Here is a 20,129-nt window from a genome sequence, read left to right on the forward strand (position 1 = left end):
AGATCGGAGGATTTTAAGGGAGGAATCAGAGGATTGGGGGGGAACACATGGTTTTTAGGGGGGAACGAATAGGGGATCCGTCGTTAGCAACATAGTATGAGGAACTGTAGAAAAATATTAATTGACATCCTGTTTTTCATGATCAGGGGGCAGCTAGTAAAGGTGGTTGGAAGGCGAACTCGCAAATGGGAGAAAATCTCTAGATACCAGAGGCGGATCCAGGAATTTTTTATTAGGGGGGGGGGGGTCCAAACTTTGGTTCAGAACGGACTGTTGGACTCTTTAACGCAAATTACTTCTCCCCCACACCCCCTCCGACCAGTCGCGGTTGCACGTTATAATTCCTTGGCCGCTTACCGTTTATTTGGATTCATTAAAAAAATCAGCCAGTTAAAAGTGATATACGATCCTGTCTCAAAGTTGTAAGCGTCAGGTTTGATAGGGGGGGTCCGGACCCCCCTGGATCCGCCACTGGATACCCTCAGAGGAATAGGTCGCAAGCAAGGGGTGGTCCCAAAGTGGACTTTGGTCAATTAATTGCACCCTTATTGTGAGCTGCTACGAAATAACCCGTCAAATGTCATTGTTTTTTCAAGACATAATTTATTTGAAAATTCTGCTGTCTACCGTTTACATATTTCCCAAGTAAAAGGACACTAACAACCAAACAAACAAAACAAAATAACAAGTCTAGAAACTTTGTATGACAATCGGAACTTTTATTTCAAAACCAACTGAATTAACTTTCTCAATTTCATATTCAAGCTTGTAAATAGAAATCGTTTATACCTGATTTTTAAACTTTTTGATCAGATCGGGAACGTTTGAATAAAGGAAAAAAATAGCTCTCATGCACAATACGTCATTTACTGAAAATTCATTCCCAAGCCTTGTCTGCACTAAAAAATTTTCAGGAATCTTTTTCATGTGGGTATTCTTTTGAAATCAAGAGTTTTGGGTTAAACGTTTCATCAAGAGTCACTAGTCTGCGACTTGAAAGTGAGGCTTGGGGTGAATTTGGTTATTGCAATAAGACCTATTTCTTAGCAAACGGCCTACTTAAGTGGCAGTTAGGCTCTTCCTGAACCCAGGTGTCTTCGAACCTTTGTTTTGCGTTTGTTTTTGTTTCACAAGGGAGGGTGAAAGTCGAGGAAACATGTTAAAGGATGGCCTTATTGGTTGTTGCGAGTTTTCATGTTTTGCGCACAAACTAGCAGGGAAAAATGAGGCTGTTTTTATAAGCTACAATATTTAGGGAGAATTTTTCAGCGGTAGAAAAAATTTACGGGCCCGAAAAGGATTAATTGGGGGGGAATGTACGCGCTATTCTAACGATATGCATTAACAACAAAATAGTCATGCAAATAAAACATTTCTGAAAATACCACATTCTAATGCGAAGCATGCTAATTTAATTAGACTTAACGTATTTTTGTTAATATGACAATCGCACTTTAAAATCAGTCAATGTTACGAAAAAAATTGTCGCATGAACGAGATCAAACCGAAGATAAGAACGAAAATTTTCCACGTAATCTTCACCGAAGATCTTTCGCCATCTCCCGAAGCTTAAATTAAGTACACGTTGCCAATCTTACATTTCTAGCTTTACTTTGGCCGGTTGTATGCATCTCTCGATACTACTAGTACCCAGATACTCTCCGGCTCCTGGCCGTAGGAGCCCTGGGTATATTACTACTCTCACCGGCCTTGTGTTATGTGCGTTCTCAAACTTGCTTTATTACGTATATACACCTTCAACAACAGGAAGGAATTCACCAAAGTCGGTTTTACTCTTAGCGTCTACACGTAGTGTAGATTTGTATGATATTTTCATTTCTTCTATCCAGATGTAGAATATAGAAAAGGCACTCGTTTTCTAATTAATATATTTTTTTTACATAAATAAATGCTTCTCTCGCGATATCCTCCGCTTTGTTATCAGTAAAAACCTCTATTTCTAACTCTAGTGTTGAGATATTATTAGTTGAGGGAACAAAGACCAGATGACAGTAAACTTCCGGTTGTTTTGAATTGATTGCGTTCACTGCACTGGTCAGTGGTATAGGTAGGCTTACATATCCATATGTATGACGTACCTCCTCTTATTTTGATTGATGAAGGGCACTGAAATATTATGAGTCGACGAAAATGGTGTCTGCTCTCCTCGACTGTCTGCTCTACTCGACTGTTTAAATAAACTGAACTCTTTTACTATTCAAGCACTAAAAATAAAGCAGTTACCGTGGAATTCCTACACTAGAGTTTCCTGCTCAAGAAAGTCTTTCTGGCTGCTGTTTTGCTGAGTTTTTGATTCCCACTGGAACCAATTCTCCAGCTGCCAGTCTGAAAGGCTAAACGTTCTAGAATCAAAAGGCTGATTATGAGTGAACTCCTTGTTTCTGTCCCGGGCCAATTCGACTTCAATTTCAGTTTGCAAGGTGGTCCATTCTTTTATCAAATGTCCATCGTCAGCTACGTAGGCCCGGACTGGGATTGGTGATGAAGAAGTGGATTCCGCAGAAACGAAAGCAGTAGATGAAGGAGATGAAGGAGGTGTGGAATAGTTTGAATAAGAAACTGAAGTCGACCCTGAAGAAAGAGCAGGAGACGGAGGTTGCTCAAAAGCTGATCCTTCGTATCTGCACGTAGGTCTTACCAGCGGCGGTGTCTTTCGTTTGTTTTGTCTATAATTTGAATTGTAACTCATCGTCGACGCGTAATCGTCGGAAGAGGACATCTGCCGCCCGAACATGTGTTCTCGGTGATACCTGGCATCGTCTTGATTAAAAGAATAACTACGATTTGGAAATGCAGCACTGTGATTTGATCTGTCACTACTACTGCGTGTCACTGTGCGCGGTGAAGGATGTTGTCTCGTGCGCCAGTTTGAGTCGTTGAAAGAACGCGAACCAGACGCGTTCGGAAAACGTGTTACGGGACGTTCTGCCGCCCCAGCGGACATGACGCGTCCTCTTATTGGCGTCTCTGCCTTACCACTTTCTTCGTAAATGAAAGGGTCGTCTTCCGTTTCAGAGCTGTTTAGAAAATTTAGGGAATGAGAGGCTTAGATGAAGGTAAGAGATGCAGCTAATATTTTCTTAAAGGCGAACATGGCATTCACAAGGAGTAGCCATAAACTACAGTGGGAGAGGATTCGGGAGTCTACGCTTCCCTCCATCACACGTGGGTATTTTTAGTACGTTTTTAAGCCAAGATTCTCTAACTACAGGATCGCATCACTGATCAACTTAAAAGTATAAAAAATTCACTTATCTTGAAATAGTTCTTTACTCTAGTGTAAAAAGAGAGAGCTGTATTCTCTGGATCATAGCTTGGATCCTTCCCCCTCCCCCTCTCCCCCCTCTCCTTCCCCCCCTCCCACATCCAAAATTCCTGGTTTCGCCCCCATTCCAGTCTGTTATGCCCAATAAACTGAGACTAGTGGGTTATTAGGCTTGTAAGTCCTAGGGAACAATCATTATATATACCCTGGGAGATAGGAGTAGGGTAATTTTTTTTTTTTAAATCAGGGGTACTCATCAAGCACCATTAAAAACAGATGAAATTTCTAAGCTTAAAGGGTGTCGTGCTTACACTATACAATCCCTTTATTTAATAATGAAATCACAGTTTACGTTTAAACATGCAGAGTTGTCAGACAATGTTGACAGGTTGGTCCACCTCACAGCATTCAAAATCCTCACTTCCAAGAAGAATGTGTTTCACACTTTTTACCTCACTCCGTGTGTTCTCAATAACCTTCTTCTTAAAATTAAATCCAGTAGTTCCGGTTCATTGTCCAAAAGATGAATCAGTGCGTCATGATGCATTTCTGCTGAAATCTAAAAGAATGAAAAAAAAAAAAAAAAGAGAAAAGAATGTCAACAGCATCTAGTTAGATTTAGGAGTGCATGAGCACAACAAAGTATTGGAAGTTATCGTATGCGTAGACAGAAAAAAAAATTAGGATGCTGCGCAGGCTGAGGGAAGATCGCGTTGAGTAAATATTTCATGTATGTGCGAAGAATCTCTAACCCTTCTCACTCGTTTCTAGGAACGCAAGCGTAACTTTGGAGAGATATTTGTCATTAAAACTCAACCGTAGAAGTTTCTTTTTCCTGTTGTTCAACTTGTTCAAAACATTGGCCATGTGCATCAGCGCATGACTTCCTACAAAAGTCGCCTTAGGGGCGCCTGCATTCCTATCTCATTGTGATAGCAGTTTGATCTCGGTCTTTTGTATGTTTTTCCCGCAAACATGTAGCAGTGGAAGGTGGTGTACAGATCGGAATGGAAAAAATACCGAAAATGTTAGTGGACAGTTGGCTAGAATACTATATCTAAGCGGCTCCCTCTGAGAGAGAGTGTATATAGTGCTGCGCTTGCTGTTTGAAATAAACTGAAGTTGAAGACAGCACGAACTTCCCCTATGACTACGTCACACGATAACGCATACGACCGCAAAACTGCATACATTGGTTTTAAACTTCCTTTCTTGGCCCCATGGGAAAGCTTTAAAGTATGTTGTTGTTTTTGATGGAAGATACGAAAACGCGTAAACTGTCGATACTGATAAATCTGATAAGACACGAAAACTTTCATTATGATCTTCAAGTGACGCCATCGGCTAAATTTTTTGAACGATTAACTAACGACGCAGATGACATACGGAATCGGATTGGTTGCGGGTGATTGACGGGCAACACGGTGGTCAAACGTCTGCGCATGTGCGGCCGTTGTAACGAATATTTGGCGTGCTTTCCGCAGGCTCTCACAACCAAATTGTCTCACATGATAAAGACGACCACACAAGACTGTAAGTCAAGGTGTTTTAGAAGCGTATAACTTTTACGGTAAACCTCAAAACAGTATGGAAAATCAACAGGATACCTGTAATTGAAAGAGCCTTGCGTTATTTAAAGTCTGGAGTTTTCTTTTGCCTTATTGTTGTTTCCTTTTAGAATTTTCTTTGAAAATTCTATTTTATGTCGCTTTTTCTGCGAGACAGCGGTTGTTTCTTCTGTTTTGCATTGAAATGTTGCTCGGAAAATTGACACACGGACGGCCAAAATTGATCGCCATGCGCATACCCTACCTTTGACAGCTGTGTTTTGGCAAGCAGAGTTTCTTGTTATGGAAGCGTCCTCTGTCATTTGCTAACACCGGCGGGAAAGGAATGTGTCCGATGCAGGCAGCTCAATTGGTGATAGGTGGGGTGGGGTGCGGGGGATGGTGGGGGGTTTGGGTGGAAGGCTTCATTGCGTGACATTTCAAATTTTCAGACTTACTCACAGAACTGCGGCTATAGAAACATGTTTGTGCACGGTCTTCGCAGGAAAGAGCACTATTTAAGCAATAGTGAAAATCAGACCTATATATTCAATGTGTTTGATTTATCATCTTACGGGTTTATGTCGAATTAATTTGATGACCTGCTCTCAGATAGCTTGTTAGCTCAATTGGTAGAGCGCTGCACTAGTAGCGCAGAGGTCAGTGGTTCGAATTCCGTATAGGCCTGAATTTTTTCAGGTCTGACTTTCACTATTGCTTAAATAGTTCTCTTTACTACGAGGATCGTGCACAAATACGTTACTCACGGAAGTTACGAAAATGTAACAGTCACTACCTGAAACAACTCGTCGTGATGTTCAATCATGTCTTGCACCACATCAATTATCTCCTTCCTTTCATCTGCACGGGCCTTGTCTTCTACAAGAAAGTCGTGATGTTGCCCTTTTACCTACGAGGAACAAGAATTCAAAGTAGAAACAAAAGAAAAATTTAAAAAAAAAAGACTAGACGACGATGCAAAAAAAATATTCAAATGTAAATTTCGAATTCTATGAAATTCAACTTTTACTACTCCTTTACATACCTTGTGTAAAATATTCGGGCCAATTATAATGGCTAAGTTTCTGGAGTTCATTTTGTTTCCAGGAATCTGAAAGAGCAAATTTTTTTTTAGAATTTACGGTTTCATAAGATCATTGTCTACATTTTTAGGCCAGTTTACATCCCTAGGGAACCTTTTTTACCCGTTTCTTTTCCTGCTTTAAACAATAATTAATCTCCTCAAAACAATGCCAAATGATTGCACAAATCTTGTCATTTTGACTCAAGCTGTTGGTATATATTCCAAAACCACAAAAATAACAGAAATCACCGACCATACGAAACAAAAACGGACGCTAACAAAAATTTTTACGACTAATGGGAACTGGAGTCGAAAGAAAAAACATAGATTTAGTCGGGCACCAGACTCCTCTCAATTGATTCTCAACCAAAATGGCGGGACTGAGTTGTACGTGGTGAGCTGCAGTCATTTGGACGAAAAGATCAGAGTCACCTCTTTAGCTCAAGTTACAGAGGTAGGTTATAAATCAATAAGGATGAAATGGAAAGATGAATACCGCTTACATTGCTTGTCAAAGTCTTGGTGGTAGAAAATTCATCAAGATTTCGTAAAAAAGACCCAGTTTGCTTTGTGGTTATTGATTGAATTAAGCTTATGGTGTGTAGAAAAACTTACCTCTTTGCCTTTGTCGTCGATGCTGTCTTCTGCCCATTGCGCTACCTCAGAGAGAAATTCCAGGAGTACCTTTAATGTGTCTCTGTTTGGTGCTGGTAGAAGACAGCAAAGAAGTCGAAGAGCTGAGATTTGCATACTTGGATTATCGAAGGCTGAAAAAACCAAATTAACAAATGTAATGAACCAATCAATTTGTATAGGTAATCGCATGGGGCCGAGTAAAATTAAGGATTAATATCACGCGTGTTTTCGGAAGTTGCTGAAATTGCCCGAGTCGCGCAGCGAAGAGGGCAATTTCTGCAACTTCCGAAAACACAAGTGATATTAATCCTTAAAGTGCACCTAAACCCAAATTTTTTTTTCCGGTTAACGAAATAAGCGTATTTTTTGGAGTATTTCTGTGCAGAAGTTTTTTTATTTGCTTAAATCTTCAATTTTCTGTGCCCAGTCAAAATACGGAAAATCGGCCGCCATCTTGCCCCACGACCGAGTTTAAAGAGGAATGGCTCTAGCGGGTAATGTGACGTCAAATCGAGAACACGAAAGTCTGCATTTCACACATTTTCACTTGTTTGGGAAGGTTGTAGTTGATATTCTCTGAAAATATGCCGACTAAGTGTGTTGTAGAAGGATGTAGCAATGTGCGAAATTTGCAAGAGGGTATCGCGCTTCATACATGGCTCATACAACACACCTAGTCAGCATATTTCAGACAATATCAACGACAACCTTCCCAAACAAGTGAAAATGTGTGAAATGCAGACTTTCGTGTTCTCGATTTGATGTCACATTACCCGCTAGAGCCATTTCTCTTTAAACTCGGTCGTGGGGCAAGATGGGGGCCGATTTTCCGTATTTTGACTGGGCACAGAAAATTAAAGACTTTGAGCAAATTAAAAAATTTTTGCACAGAAATACTCCAAAAAATAAACTTATTTTGTTAAGTGAAAAAAAAATTCGGGTTTAGGTGCACTTTAATTTTACAAGGAACCATGTGATTACTTGTTTCTAAATAAAAGGGGCAAAATGTTTTCTTACTGATCTTGCGCAAAACGGGACGCCATTGTTACAAAACAAACAGAAACCTCTTTACCTTGGCAGCCGTTGCTAAGCGATTTTCAGCCAATCATTTTCAAGTAATTTTGCCTGGGACAATTACAAAAATTAAGAAAAAATGCCCTCTGTCTTGACCAATCACAATTCAGTAATTTTGCCCCTTATATGATAAGAAGCTTTAACATGACTTGTGCATGGGGGTGGGGAATATGAACCTTACATGGCTGGGGTGGGGATTTTGAACAGGAATTGTCAAATCTTTTCAGCCAAACACACATGTTTTATCTTGTAACACTGAAGTGTTTCAGAGGACAGACCACGCTAAACCACTGTTGATTTGTTTTTTACCACAGTATCGACATCAAATAAAACAATTCTTTCAGTGTGTGACACATTGCATGACACGTTGACATGAACAGTATTGTCTGTACTTGAAAACAGCAAATTGGCCAATCAGATTGCCACATTACTGCCAATTATGGTAAAAACCAAATTAGTTGATCCAGTGCCACAGTTTCTTTAGAAACTTTCCCCCTTTAATCACAGATAGTTTAACTTACTTTGGGTTTCTAGGAAGGCAGAGTACAAGTCACGAGTAAGCAATGGCTCTGGAAGGTCTCTGAAGTATTCTTTGAATAATGCCGCCACATCATGTGGGTTGTCTTCATCTGTGAACTTTGTTTTTTCTCCAGAATCAAACTGATCTCTCATCTATTAGAAAAACAGAACAATAAAAAATGATTTGGTTGGAAATCAAATTACTCCTGCTACTGTATAAAGTGCATCTCTCTCATCGCAAATGAACTAATTAGAAAAATGCAATTTACTTGTTTCATTCGCTTCTTAGAACCTCCGACTCTGAATATTCCTAGGACATGAAGACCTAAAATGGGAAGAAAATATTTATTTTGTTAAATGCATTTCTGTAACCAAAAAAACACTTAGGCACAGGTCTCTATGTCAAGTCTCTGCTGAAAACTACTCTGTGTGTACTGCGTTAAAAAAAGTGCTGTTTTTTCTTTTTTTTGCAAATTCAAACTTAGTAAGTTTCTGTGAGCTGTTTCAGGAACATTCTTCACAGGCGGGGACTAAGGTTTTCACATAAAATTTTAAGGGCAGTTAAGCAGCCTCATGCAAAATGAAATAAGTAACATGATAAGTGCATTATACACACATTTTGATTGGCTCTTATTTATGATCTATATGTATTGGAGGACAAATGCATAGATGACATCACTATTAACAACATTTTAGCTTTTTTATCATAAAAAACAAATAGATCCCATGTCTTCATGGATCTGTGCATAACAGATCATAAATTTGGTAAGAACATAAGTGATACACTCGGCGCACTTTGTATGCCACTTTTTGTTATCACATTTGGATGTCGTCCGTGTTCTGTTACTGAACAAATGCATGGCAAAATTGAATCTATTTTTTAAACTGAAGTCAAAATAATTATGTCACAGACTGGCCATACCATAACAGTGAAGGTGCTCAATAGCATTCAAGACAATTGGTGGAACTTGAGGTTGCAGGGGACTTAGCACTGACTGTTTATCCATTAAACATGATGCAGATGCAGATGAAGACAGAAGTGTCAATGCTTCAATAAGTCGTGATTTCCAACTCGGCGATTCTAGAGGTTGGTCTTTTTGGGAGGAAGTCTTTTCATCAGTATTTGAATTTGAATTTTCCACTGATGACCTGGAACTTTGAGAAATGCTGGATCCAGATGAGTGTCTTCTGACCCCAGAGTCATCAGATGCTTCTTGGGTTCCAGTTGATGATATTGATGGTGTTCCCTCTTTGATATTCTTTTGTGATTTTTTTAGTTCACTGGAATCTGGGGGGTTTTGTGTGGAGACAGCTCTGTGAAGGGGTATTGCAAATACACCATTTTCTGAAAAAATGAAGAAGTAAATCTATAAGTATTTACAGATGCAAAGGCTGGTGGTGGTCAAGTTGTCTGGTCAAATCTTGGCTTGATTGAGACCCATTTTTGGCCAGACAAGTATCCATAATGTCATATCCTTTATTATTAAAAACTGGATCATTGGATAATACAATTCAAGACTTTTTATTGGCTTAGCCATTATGATATATGAGCCTATATACCATAATCTACAAATATGGTAAGCGTGCGCGTTGGGTTAAAATTAAAAGGGAACTAAAAAATTTAAGATTTGGTAAGATTTGTCTAATATCTTGGGGGTGTTTTTAATAAAACAATTATTCCACTCGCGCTTGTTGGATATGAGATGATTATAGCCAACTCGGCGCTACGCCCCTCGTTGGCTATCTATCATCTCATATCCAACGCGCACTCGTGGATTAATTGCCAATTATACGTGCAGCCTCAAACTCAATGCAGGAAAAGTGACACAGCCATATTAAAAACCAGAACTTAGCTAAGAATTAACTTCTTACAGGCATGTGTGAAGAACAGGACAAAATATGTGGCCATCTAAGGAGTTGACCACACAAAACCCATGTTTGACCATACATTATCTGTTGACCAGTTGGGGATTCTTCAGAAGGTCCCCCCCTGCCGCTGCTTCAAAACTGTATCAATACAATAAGTCATCTAGCAAACACATTCAGTCCTGGGCATGAAATGACTAAAAGTATTTCTCCTCCATAAAGAGATACTACTCCGTGCAAATTGCTCTCAGCAATCTATCAGGTTTCACTGAAATTTTGCTAGTACCCATTTCTGCCTTTTGGTGGAGAGAGGCTTTGTGAACGTTCAAGGTCTTGCCCTTGAACACCATTTAATGGCCTGTCCTGTGGGTGAACCCAAAATTCTCAATCTAGCGTCCATTGTGCTAATCACCACCTCTCTGTCTATGTAATGATCATTAGCAAGATCAAGTGGCATAGGTTTGGGTGCATAATGAAAGCAAATTTCTTAGAGAATATTGCATTAACAACCTTTGTCTTTGTCAAGTAAACTTGATCCTGAGTTTCCTTTTTTCCATGACAGTGCTCGCTTTAAAGACTTCCTAGGATTTCGTGGATCTTAGAATGAAAAGATACAAATGGTTTGATTTAGGCTATGACAAGATGTATTCCTTTCAGTTTTATCGATATTTATAAAATTGAAACTATTTAAATGAACTCATATAATTTAGTATAGGTAATAACACCAAATTGCACTTGAAATCATGTTATTACCTACACTGAATAATACGAGATCAATTAAATTGTTACACTCAAACTTTAATATTATAAACATCAATGAAACTGAAAATTACTTTCGATGTCAAGTATTTGCTACATGAAATACATGCAAACATTTCTGATTTGATATGTAAAAAGGACACATATTCATCCTAATTACCAACGTGTCCTTAACAACCTTCAGTTGATTCATATAACACTAGTCTAGACATAAACAGGCCCTTTTCTAATTTTAAGTAACAAACTGTAAAGAAAGTAAATGAACTTGACCAAAAATAGCTTTCATTATTCTCCTCGATCCTATTGCGCCAGGTATCAATAAAAAATGTCAATTGTCATCTCTTTTTTTTTTTTTTTTTGAAGCTAGGTAGCTAAAACGATTAACTGATATGTCAGTCACTAAATGCAGAATATCAAAATCGAGTCCTTTGATTTGACAATTTGTTCGATGTTTTCTCAACAGACAGTTTATGCGTATATGGCTTGTTAAGTTTCGCCACAGAATTTCTCGAGATGAACAGTGTTCTTGATAAATGATTCAAATTGGTTGCTGATTTGCAAATCAAGTAGGTCTCTCAGAATGGGTGATTTATGTTTAGACGCATAGCCATTGTCAACGTGCCAAGAGAACGACGATAAAGATTGATGTTGGCTCCAATGAAAAGTTGCAGCTCGAATTAAGAGATTTCAAGAGCTGATTGTAATGCATCGCCTTCAGTACTCATGTCAAAAACGGTGACAGGTCATTACTCACTTCATAAACCGTGATATGTTTATTATGACTAAACAGAAATTTGGTACAAGAAAATTTGCATTCCCTTCAGTCAAAACGATTCTACGCTTTCAGGGTTTGTGCAGATACTCGGGCATACGGGAACACAACGGATAGAATCATTGTAAAACAATCGTAAGCGTAGTGCATGCTCAAGCTAAGACGACGATAATCGCTTATTCTGCTGTTATGACATCGGAAAGAATGAGAAAAATTATCGAAGCGATTTCAGGAACGTCGCCGAAAACAAAAATCCCGGCGTTATTGTGAAATCAGCATTGAAATAAACAATTCTCGTACATTTCCGTTTCGGAAGAGGTTGGCCGACTTGATTGTCCTTAGTCGCTGGAGTACTCGCCGCAACAGAGAACGATTATTTCTACCTGAATAGATAGTATTTAACGAATGTTGTGATTTGAAAACACGAAACTATCTCATTCAACCTTTGAAATTTAACCCTGAGTCGATTTTTCATTTAGCCAAAAAAATTTTATAATTTCTCATCGAACGAACCGTTTTTGATGTTGCGTACACTGTTGTGATTGTTGTTTCAAGTGTAGATATATGTGTATGTAGTTTACGGTAATTGCATTTACAGTGTTTTTTTAGCACATTAAAATCGCACCTTCAGCAATTTTAAACCAATATTGCACTGACGAATATTTCCCTGTGATAATTGTCAACTGCAGTGAATTGAAACGCTGCAAAAGTCACTTTCATTACATTTCACTTTCAGTGCATAGAATTACTTGTTCAACAGTAAGCAGCTCTTGACCGGAAAGGTCGATAATATGTTTCTAATTGACTTGATTGTTTAGCGCATTTACCAGTGCATTTATCACAAGGAAAAAGAAATAACGAAAATACTGGGATCAAGTAAGTGCGGAGAGCCATTAAGAGAAATAAAAAATAAATAGATAAAAGAGAGAATATTGTAAGGATTATTGCACCACTCGTACCTTTAGGTATTGTAACGTGACTTTTAAAATCCAATTGCTTTAACCGAGTTTGAGCGACTCTTTGAAGAGCAACACACTCCGGTTCGGACAGAGCTGAAAGTTGAGTGTCTGTTAGCTGAAGTCTGCGTCCTTCCACAGAGCACCAGCTGAAGTTATCCTGTACAACGGAGAGAAGAAAAGATAGGGTCTTGTTAGGATCGTCTTAAATACACCTGATCGTTGATGCAAAGCTTTTGCAATTTCACGAAAATGTGTAGTGAGGTTTTAGGAACACATTACAAAATCTCTCGTAAACTCTAGTTAGGCCTTTGAGGTGATGCTTGCACAAGAACGTGTTCCTGACAAGGTAGGCGACTTCTGTATTTATCTTCTGCTAAATTTTGATTTATTTATGGCGGAAGACAGCGGAATGCCCCTAGATAGTTTGCCAAAATAATTAGCTGCCCCTTTTTTTAGAATCTAGCGCAAACGCGAGTGAAAGCCCCGCTCGAACCGAATAAGCGCTGGTCAAATGCGTTTATAGGTGCACGCTTGAAGCATCGAGATGTGTGATGACACTCGATATTTAAGCAAGGTCAAGAACGCGTGGAATGAACAGAGGTACAGAATATGCCGATGAAAAAATGGCTGTGCGTAACCTATCTAATACAATTTCCACGATTGGTAAATCAATCCACGCCTTCCGCTTAATCTTAGACGCTGGCGCATCACAACAAATTCAATCACAGCTCATCGCGAACCAGAGTAACGCGACATTGAGCAGTCAGCGCAGTGAAAGCGGCCGCAGCCATACCTGAGGAATCCACAGGGCATTGCCTGCGTTGGGAATGACCTTCAGCCGATTTCGCCAGCCCTTCTGAAAAAATTTCTCCTTGTTGGAAGGCGGTGACAGCTTCTCCTGCATCCCTGAATCAGAGTCGACAGTGAAATCAGAACTATTAGACGAGCCCTTCGATGTATTCCTAGACGCTCTACCCGCACTTAAGTCACTTCGCCCCTCTGACTCACCACCAGTAGTACCCCCCCTAAAAACCGATCCGATGTTAGCAATGGCTCCCGAAGCAAGCTTCTGAAGTCCTTTCTTTTTAGCCCCAGACGAAGAAGACCCGTCGCTATCAACCCTCGGAGACATTTCGCCCAAGCCTTCGGCAGGCTCACTGTGTATATTCATCGAAGTCGGCGAGCCTATCCTCGGTTCGTCGTCGCTTCGCTCGACTTCATCTTCGTAGGGACGTGTTGTACGGTATCTACGTTGCCCTCTTGCGCTTTGGATTGACTCGTTCATGGCTCTTGGAGATTGGGTTACCGTTCTGCAAGATGGCGAAACCCTCTCCACCGGTTCTGTTAGACTGTCGCTTTCGCAAGCGTTCAGAACCATGAATACGTATCCCGACTATAAATAATCTCACATCACTTCAGATAGCGTGACACACAGAGCATGCATTGGCAATTGCCGAGCTCGACTTAAAGCGTCGGACGTTGTAGAGACTTTCATAATTTGCCACTTATTCGCCGCATTTTCTAATGGAATTAAGTTTGGTGTGTAGCTGCGAGTGACTTGCTAATCATTCATTGATTGACGCGGGGGCAGATCCTATTAATTGAAATCAATAAATTCCCGATCCTGATTGGCTGATAAACAATGTCCAGTGACGTCACGCGCGAAAAGCCAATTCTATTGTAGTTTGCTGCGCAGAACAAAGACGGTCTTTAACAATTAATGACAGTCAAAGCAACCTCAAAGATAGACTTAAAAGTAACAAGTTCTGATTTACAGAACTGATTGAGTAGACAGAAGAGAAAAACCAGTGTGTAAACAAACCGGACAAACAGATACTTTTGTAACCGTGCTCTTTGATGGCTCGTTTGATAACCCGACCACAACCTTCGCTTGTCGCCGAGAGTGATTTCGCAGTTTTGTTACTTACTGTATCCGGACGCACGCAGCAACGGTATTCCCGTTGCGCACTACTTCCGAACTAACCCCCTAACTGTGAGAATTGTCGGTTAACAGAAAAAAAATATCTTTTGAAGTAATTTCGAAAGTTTATCGAACGGCTTTGCAAAGTTATCAAAACACATTTTGTTTATCATATACCCCGGGGACCTGTAATCGTTGTTTCATTTGTTAAGGGCACGAAATTGACGTAACTTTGATTTGGGTTCATGAAGGTAAGGCGGCGAAACACTTAGCAACAACATCCGTTTTGTTCGAAATCTTTGTTTTTCCGAGATAACCTCAGGCGAGAGGAAGTTCGTTGGCGTAGATCTAACCTCGCATCTTGATGCATCTTGATTGCTGTCCTCGTCAGAGACTTCACACAAAAGGCGCCGGGGCATAATAGACCAATTATGAATACAAGTCATACACGAGAGTCAAACAAAGTTGTCAAAAGAGCAGACTTCTTTGATTGATTCCCCTCTAAAAATTACCCAACCGTTTGTCTGGGTCTATTCATTAGAAAGAGTTGGCGCTGATAACCACGTCGTAGACGGTTTTAAGAAGCGAAGTTTTACCGAAAGGAAAATAATAAAATATTTACCCCGAAATAAACAGTCTCCTATACTTATATGAAAATTATTGAGTTTTGAAGATTCAAATGTACAAGTCAGTTTTGGTCAACTATTATTTGCACATCACAAAAACTGTCTTGCGTCAGGCAAAAGGCAATTTTGCGGGTAAACATAAAATTTCTTCGAATTCCGTTAGAGCCGACAATTTTTGAACCTCTGATTTCTCTGTGCATGTAATCATTTCTTTTCTCTCCTTGAAACCATCATTTCTCTAGCAAATGAAGGAGCAATCAAAATTTGGATTCTAATATAAAGGTTTGTTTAGATTAGTTTTTATTTGTTTAGAGTTAAATGAACGTGATCGGGTCAACCTAGAACAATAACGATCTTTGCGAACGTCTCTTTCTTCCGAGATGAACCAACTTTGACAAATATTTTACAACTAGCAAGAGGTAGACGACAAATGAGAGATCGGTCTGCAAAGATGCTCGTGGAGAGCTATCATTGACAAAAAGTTTTGAAACGATGCGCTCTCCGAAACTCGCTTTCTTGTAACACAGTCTCACCCTCAGTCGCCAGCTCATGGCTGCAGACGCCTCTTCCACGCCTCCCAATCGATTTTCAGTTTGTTGCGGTGTTGGATTTCTAGTAAGAACGTTTCGCTTTGAGTTTTCTTGTGGGTAGGTTGACCGTGTTTTTGCTTGTAACATAATATTTAACTTTAAGAGGTCGTCATGGTAAAAGTTGGCTCCAAGTCAAATTTGTCCCTAAACAAGCCATTAACATGTGGCTGTTGTGGGCAAAATCGGCTCTCTGCCCCTATCAACAGTTGAACTCTATCTAAACGCGGTAATGAATTCAATGCCACTAAGGCGAGTGATCATCTTTCGTGGTGTTTAAACCTTTCATTCTTCGGTTGCTAACGAGTTTTATAATTCCCCAGACCGTTTGATTCAACCGATTTGGATTGCGAGCTAGTGAGTCAACTTCATTTCCAATCCCAGACGGTTTTCGCTACAACACAGTTGCAAAGACCCGGCGTTCGCTCGAAAAATCTATCCATTGCAAGAATGGCAGTATCGACTGATGTCCCTCTACACTGAACACGTCCTATCCAACACCTGATTTAATTTTCGATCAGTCCAACAAGCGATATTTTCTCTTACCTTCATAGTACTGACTGTAAGACCTATGCCGGTAACGATCTCTTCTGCGGCTTGTGGTAATGGGATGGACTGATTCGACTTCAGGCATCATTTCACGCCGAACCTTGAGACAAGAAGACTAGATGAGTTTCTGGATGAGTCTTCGGCACCCTTTTGCTACAAGAGCGGTGGACCATGTAGTTACCCCACAATCAATGAATACTGTTCAGTGCAGCAGAGAAAAATGATTGACAGGTCCTTAAAAGAGCACTGGAAAGCGCAGTTGCGGTTTCATAAGAGTACGATCATGGCGCACGAAGAAATCTACACGAAAAGAGGGCCCATTGATAAGTCATTGAGGTCGCGATTATGTAAGAAGAAACGAACGACAGCACGTGTGCACTAATTACCTGAGGCTAAGAATAATTCACTCCTTGGAAACCTTTAGCCCCGATCGGGCAAAATTACCCAAAAGGCCCTACGAGATAGTGAGAACACAGTTTATCACTCAGATCCTGCGAGAATGGATCTAGAGATCGTTTTGATATAATGAAGTGAGATAGTGTTCTTTTTGCGTGATTCGATTCAAGAGTCTTATAGCTATGATTGTACTCGACTGAGGATCTTTGACGTTGCTTGCCCCAGGGCTAAATCCACCAAGATCGGTTATTTGCAAACGATTATCCGTCACGAAAGTTTAATCCATTGCGTGCTTCTCCGATGTTTCGGCACTGGTTCGTTTGGCGGTCGTTCAGCCAAGGTTTCAGTGAATTGAAGTGTTTTTTCCCTAAACCATAAATCTACCCACGTTAAAAGACTGTGGCGCTTCGGATGTGGAGCGACGAGTGGAGTTTTCACGAACTCGCAATTAAGTTTTTGTTGTAAGCTCATTCTTTCAACAGGTTTTCCTTGATCTGTTGAAGTACTTTCCGGTGTCACTGTTCGTTGAATAGTAAAGCCCAAACGTCAAACACTCAAGGAAACCTTGTTGTGTTCCCGCAATATGTTTGTAGACTTTTTTTTTACCGTAGTTGAGACACATTAAACTTAGAGAATTCTTTCCAAACTCAGTTTAAAAATGTTTCTGTATAAATATTTCATGGTGAAATTGCATTTGTTTAACAATTTTTCCTAGACGTGCAAATATTCCTTACTGCAAATCGTCACGCTTTTTCAGGGAACACAACGTGACTCTGAAAATCCTAGAACTTTATTTGTAACACATGACGTTCAACAACTCTTGGAATGCCTTTAGTTACCAGAAGGTAAATAGCTTATTTTTAAATCCAACTCGACGATTTTGCAATATCGAGATTCGAGATATATGCTCTTCGAAATAGAATGGGATATTTACGAATTTCCGGCAATCACCCGTTATTCTAAACGCATAAGTTATGGCTACGTCTTAATAGTTTTTTCCTTTTTCGTAAATACTTGGTGATTTGTAGAGGCAAAGTGTCCTGTATCGAGGATTTCAGCTGTTGATACATCTCGCAGAAATGATGACATGCATTGAAAGCATGTTGTTAGTGACAATTGCCACACAGGGGAAGGAAAAGGAACTGAAAGTGCAGCAAATTTGACCTCGACGACTTGTCCCAATCTTGCTACGTGATATGAATGTTAAGTGCAAAATGGTCAAACTCGAGCGCCCGCATTATAAGCGACAGATTTCTGCCGCATTCCTCATTCCGTTCCTCAGTATTTTTAAATCTGTTTCCTTTCACGTTACCGGCAAACTATTCCTTTAGTTAGGCCGTAAATCTTCTTAAAGAATTCTTTCAGTGAACCCTCGGGCGACCTCCGAATATATTGGCTCTTTATGCGCAGGTGCCAAACATAATAAAACATTTTCAAAGAAACCCGAGAGTTCGCGTGGAGAACTGTGGCAACAAAAGCGATGGTATTTACGCAAATCGATTCGAAATTGGTACACGGTTTTTTTTATCATTGCCCCCTCAAATGGAACAGTTAATCACGATGTGTGAATACCGCCTGACATCTTGATACCGATCAAAGATACCTTTGCGCGTTGCGACAAATTTTAAGACGGAAAACTCTCGGAATTGCCACCCACACTTAGCCATTCAGTGCGCTGTAGTCCGCCGTAGATCTTCAATTCTGATAGATCACCGGCACAAAATAGAGGACTTTTCTCAAACAAACGTGGTGGAATGCAATGTGACTAAGCCATTTAACACTAAGATCACTGTGATCAGGATGTGAAGAGGTAGTACTCACCACGTTCTCGTTCGCTGGCGAGCCAACTGAACTACCGGCTTCAAACAGTGCAAGAGAAACACAGCATTAGCTAGCGTTTGTATTTTTGTTTCAGCACTTGTACATCACCATATCTGCTTATTGTTATGTTTTTGACTAAAATATAGCTCAGATGTCATCTATTAATTTGAAGTTGTCACCGTGGTTTTTCAGCCACTTCTCTATTCTAACCCCTTATAAGCATAATGGCTTGATATTGTGGTTTTCCACGAAGCGTAACGTTGATAAGAGGTTACTTATGCAACGTGACGTTGACACCGAAACGCGGAGCTAAAACACTAGACAATTGTCCGCTTGGACCTTGACCAGTTCAGGCGAAACTAGGATCTGTGTCAGAAGCTACCTCTTGGAGGGCAGAAGGGATCTGTTCATTTGGGTGGACCTATCTATTTTTGCAACTATGACTGATTGTTAAATTATTTAAGAGTTTTACAGCAGTTAAAAATATTTTGTGTCCGTTCTAGGTCATTAAAAATTTCATAACTGCTTTAAAACAACGAATCACTGCTGATGAAATGAAACAGTGATGTTGTTTTCAGAATGATATGAATTAATTTGGCGAGCAACTCTGTTGTAGTAAGACAGGCACTTAGACTCCTATTTAAACCTTGGATGATTTGAGCGACTTGATTTCATGAAAAGGAAAGCCTGAAAAGTGTGCGTTAACATTCATTGCTGACTTCCCCACAGAATTTTTCCCTCTGACTTGCTACCAGGATCTTTTCGTGGAGCGCATATTTTGTTAGCGGGGACAAAAAATTTGCCCTGGGCTAGAGTCAGTTACTCTGAAGTTGCAAATGACTCGAAAGTTACGTTGACCTCGACAAATTTCTCTCCTTAAGTTTTCCTTGGAAATACAGATGGAAAAAATTTTTAAAAACAATTTTTTTCATGACAGGTGCCCTTCATTTGCATTTACACAAGTTATTTAAAAACTGACATGCTAGCCTTTGAAGAAATAGATTATTTGTGTCTAAGGAAAGTGAAACCGAAGACTCAAGAAAAGTTCTTCTCTATAGAGATGCCTGAATCTTCAGTTTCGTGGAGGGAGAGAAAAGAGCGCCTGAGACAGTTCGTGGGCAATATTCATCTTTGATATCCCAAAGATTAGCTTTAGCCTGGGCAACCAGACGTAACAAAACTGCTTTATCCCCGCCCCCCCCCCCCCCCTCATATTCGCGTTAATACAATATCACAACAGTAAGGCATCCTAACTTAACATTAAACAATTTGTGCCGGCCCGCGCGCTACATGGGTCCTATATGGCTCTCCAACTCAAAAAATAAATTTTATTTCTTGAAGATGATTTCACGAAAGACATTTTTAAATTAAAATCCCAGTTTGTCTCCCCAATAACTGCACTGTTCGAAAAAGGGAGAACTAAGAAGAACTGATGAACCTAGGTTGGCTAGGTAGCTAGTGCCATCCGATGTGTCTAGCCTGCTGTGTGTATGACGTGCAGTGACAACTGCAAATAACTACGAACGTGCACATTATTGTTGACATAAAAGCCTTCGTAAAACCGTCTAGTGTGTACCGACCGCTTGCAATTATCACAGCAAGTTACTGCGTACTTGAAAGAAATCGTCAAAATGAACGCCTTCTTGGACCGCGATCCGGAATATCAACGTAACCTAAACTAAGATGACAAGGAAACTATTTGACCATACTAAATCTTCAATGGAAAA

At 40.0% G+C, this 20,129-nt stretch overlaps 1 protein-coding gene and 1 long non-coding RNA gene across 5 annotated transcripts; one reads left to right on the forward strand and one right to left on the reverse strand.

Annotated features, from left to right (window-relative positions):
* Positions 1-1,232: 1,232 nt before the first annotated feature.
* LOC111328106 (rho GTPase-activating protein 6) lies at positions 1,233-18,624 on the reverse strand. Of its 4 annotated transcripts, none has more exons than XM_022932480.2 (13): positions 18,403-18,624; positions 16,183-16,285; positions 13,296-13,408; positions 12,503-12,659; positions 10,523-10,609; positions 9,069-9,491; positions 8,416-8,471; positions 8,149-8,299; positions 6,533-6,684; positions 5,879-5,944; positions 5,630-5,743; positions 3,739-3,845; positions 1,233-3,038 (listed from the first exon to the last, which is right to left on the reverse strand). In XM_022932480.2, the coding sequence occupies exons 2-13, from the start codon at positions 16,271-16,273 to the stop codon at positions 2,255-2,257; spliced, it is 2,301 nt and encodes a 766-aa protein (XP_022788215.1). In that variant the 5' UTR covers positions 16,274-16,285; positions 18,403-18,624; the 3' UTR covers positions 1,233-2,254. The 4 variants fall into 4 exon arrangements, with proteins under 4 accessions (XP_022788215.1, XP_088590032.1, XP_088590031.1 ...); XM_088733906.1 differs by lacking the exon at positions 18,403-18,624 and adding an exon at positions 16,572-16,615; XM_088733905.1 differs by lacking the exon at positions 18,403-18,624 and having other exon boundaries at positions 16,183-16,528.
* On the forward strand, positions 15,239-17,132 carry LOC148723294 (uncharacterized). Its single transcript, XR_015991885.1, has 2 exons — positions 15,239-15,696; positions 15,960-17,132. It is a non-coding gene; the product is annotated as an uncharacterized LOC148723294 (long non-coding RNA).
* Positions 18,625-20,129: the final 1,505 nt, after the last annotated feature.

This window comes from Stylophora pistillata, chromosome 9, assembly GCF_964205215.1.
Source record: "Stylophora pistillata chromosome 9, jaStyPist1.2, whole genome shotgun sequence".
Classification (NCBI taxonomy): Eukaryota; Metazoa; Cnidaria; class Anthozoa; order Scleractinia; family Pocilloporidae; genus Stylophora; species Stylophora pistillata.

Excerpts from the sequence above, each read along its gene's own strand:
- LOC111328106 (XM_022932479.2), bottom strand. The coding sequence starts at position 13,880 with ATGGTTCTGAACGCTTGCGAAAGCGACAGTCTAACAGAACCGGTGGAG. Across the intron at positions 8,472-9,068 it reads TGAGCACCTTCACTGTTATG|GTCTTCATGTCCTAGGAATA; the intron begins GTATGGCCAGTC and ends TTCCCATTTTAG. Across the intron at positions 3,846-5,629 it reads ATCACGACGAGTTGTTTCAG|ATTTCAGCAGAAATGCATCA; the intron begins GTAGTGACTGTT and ends TCATTCTTTTAG.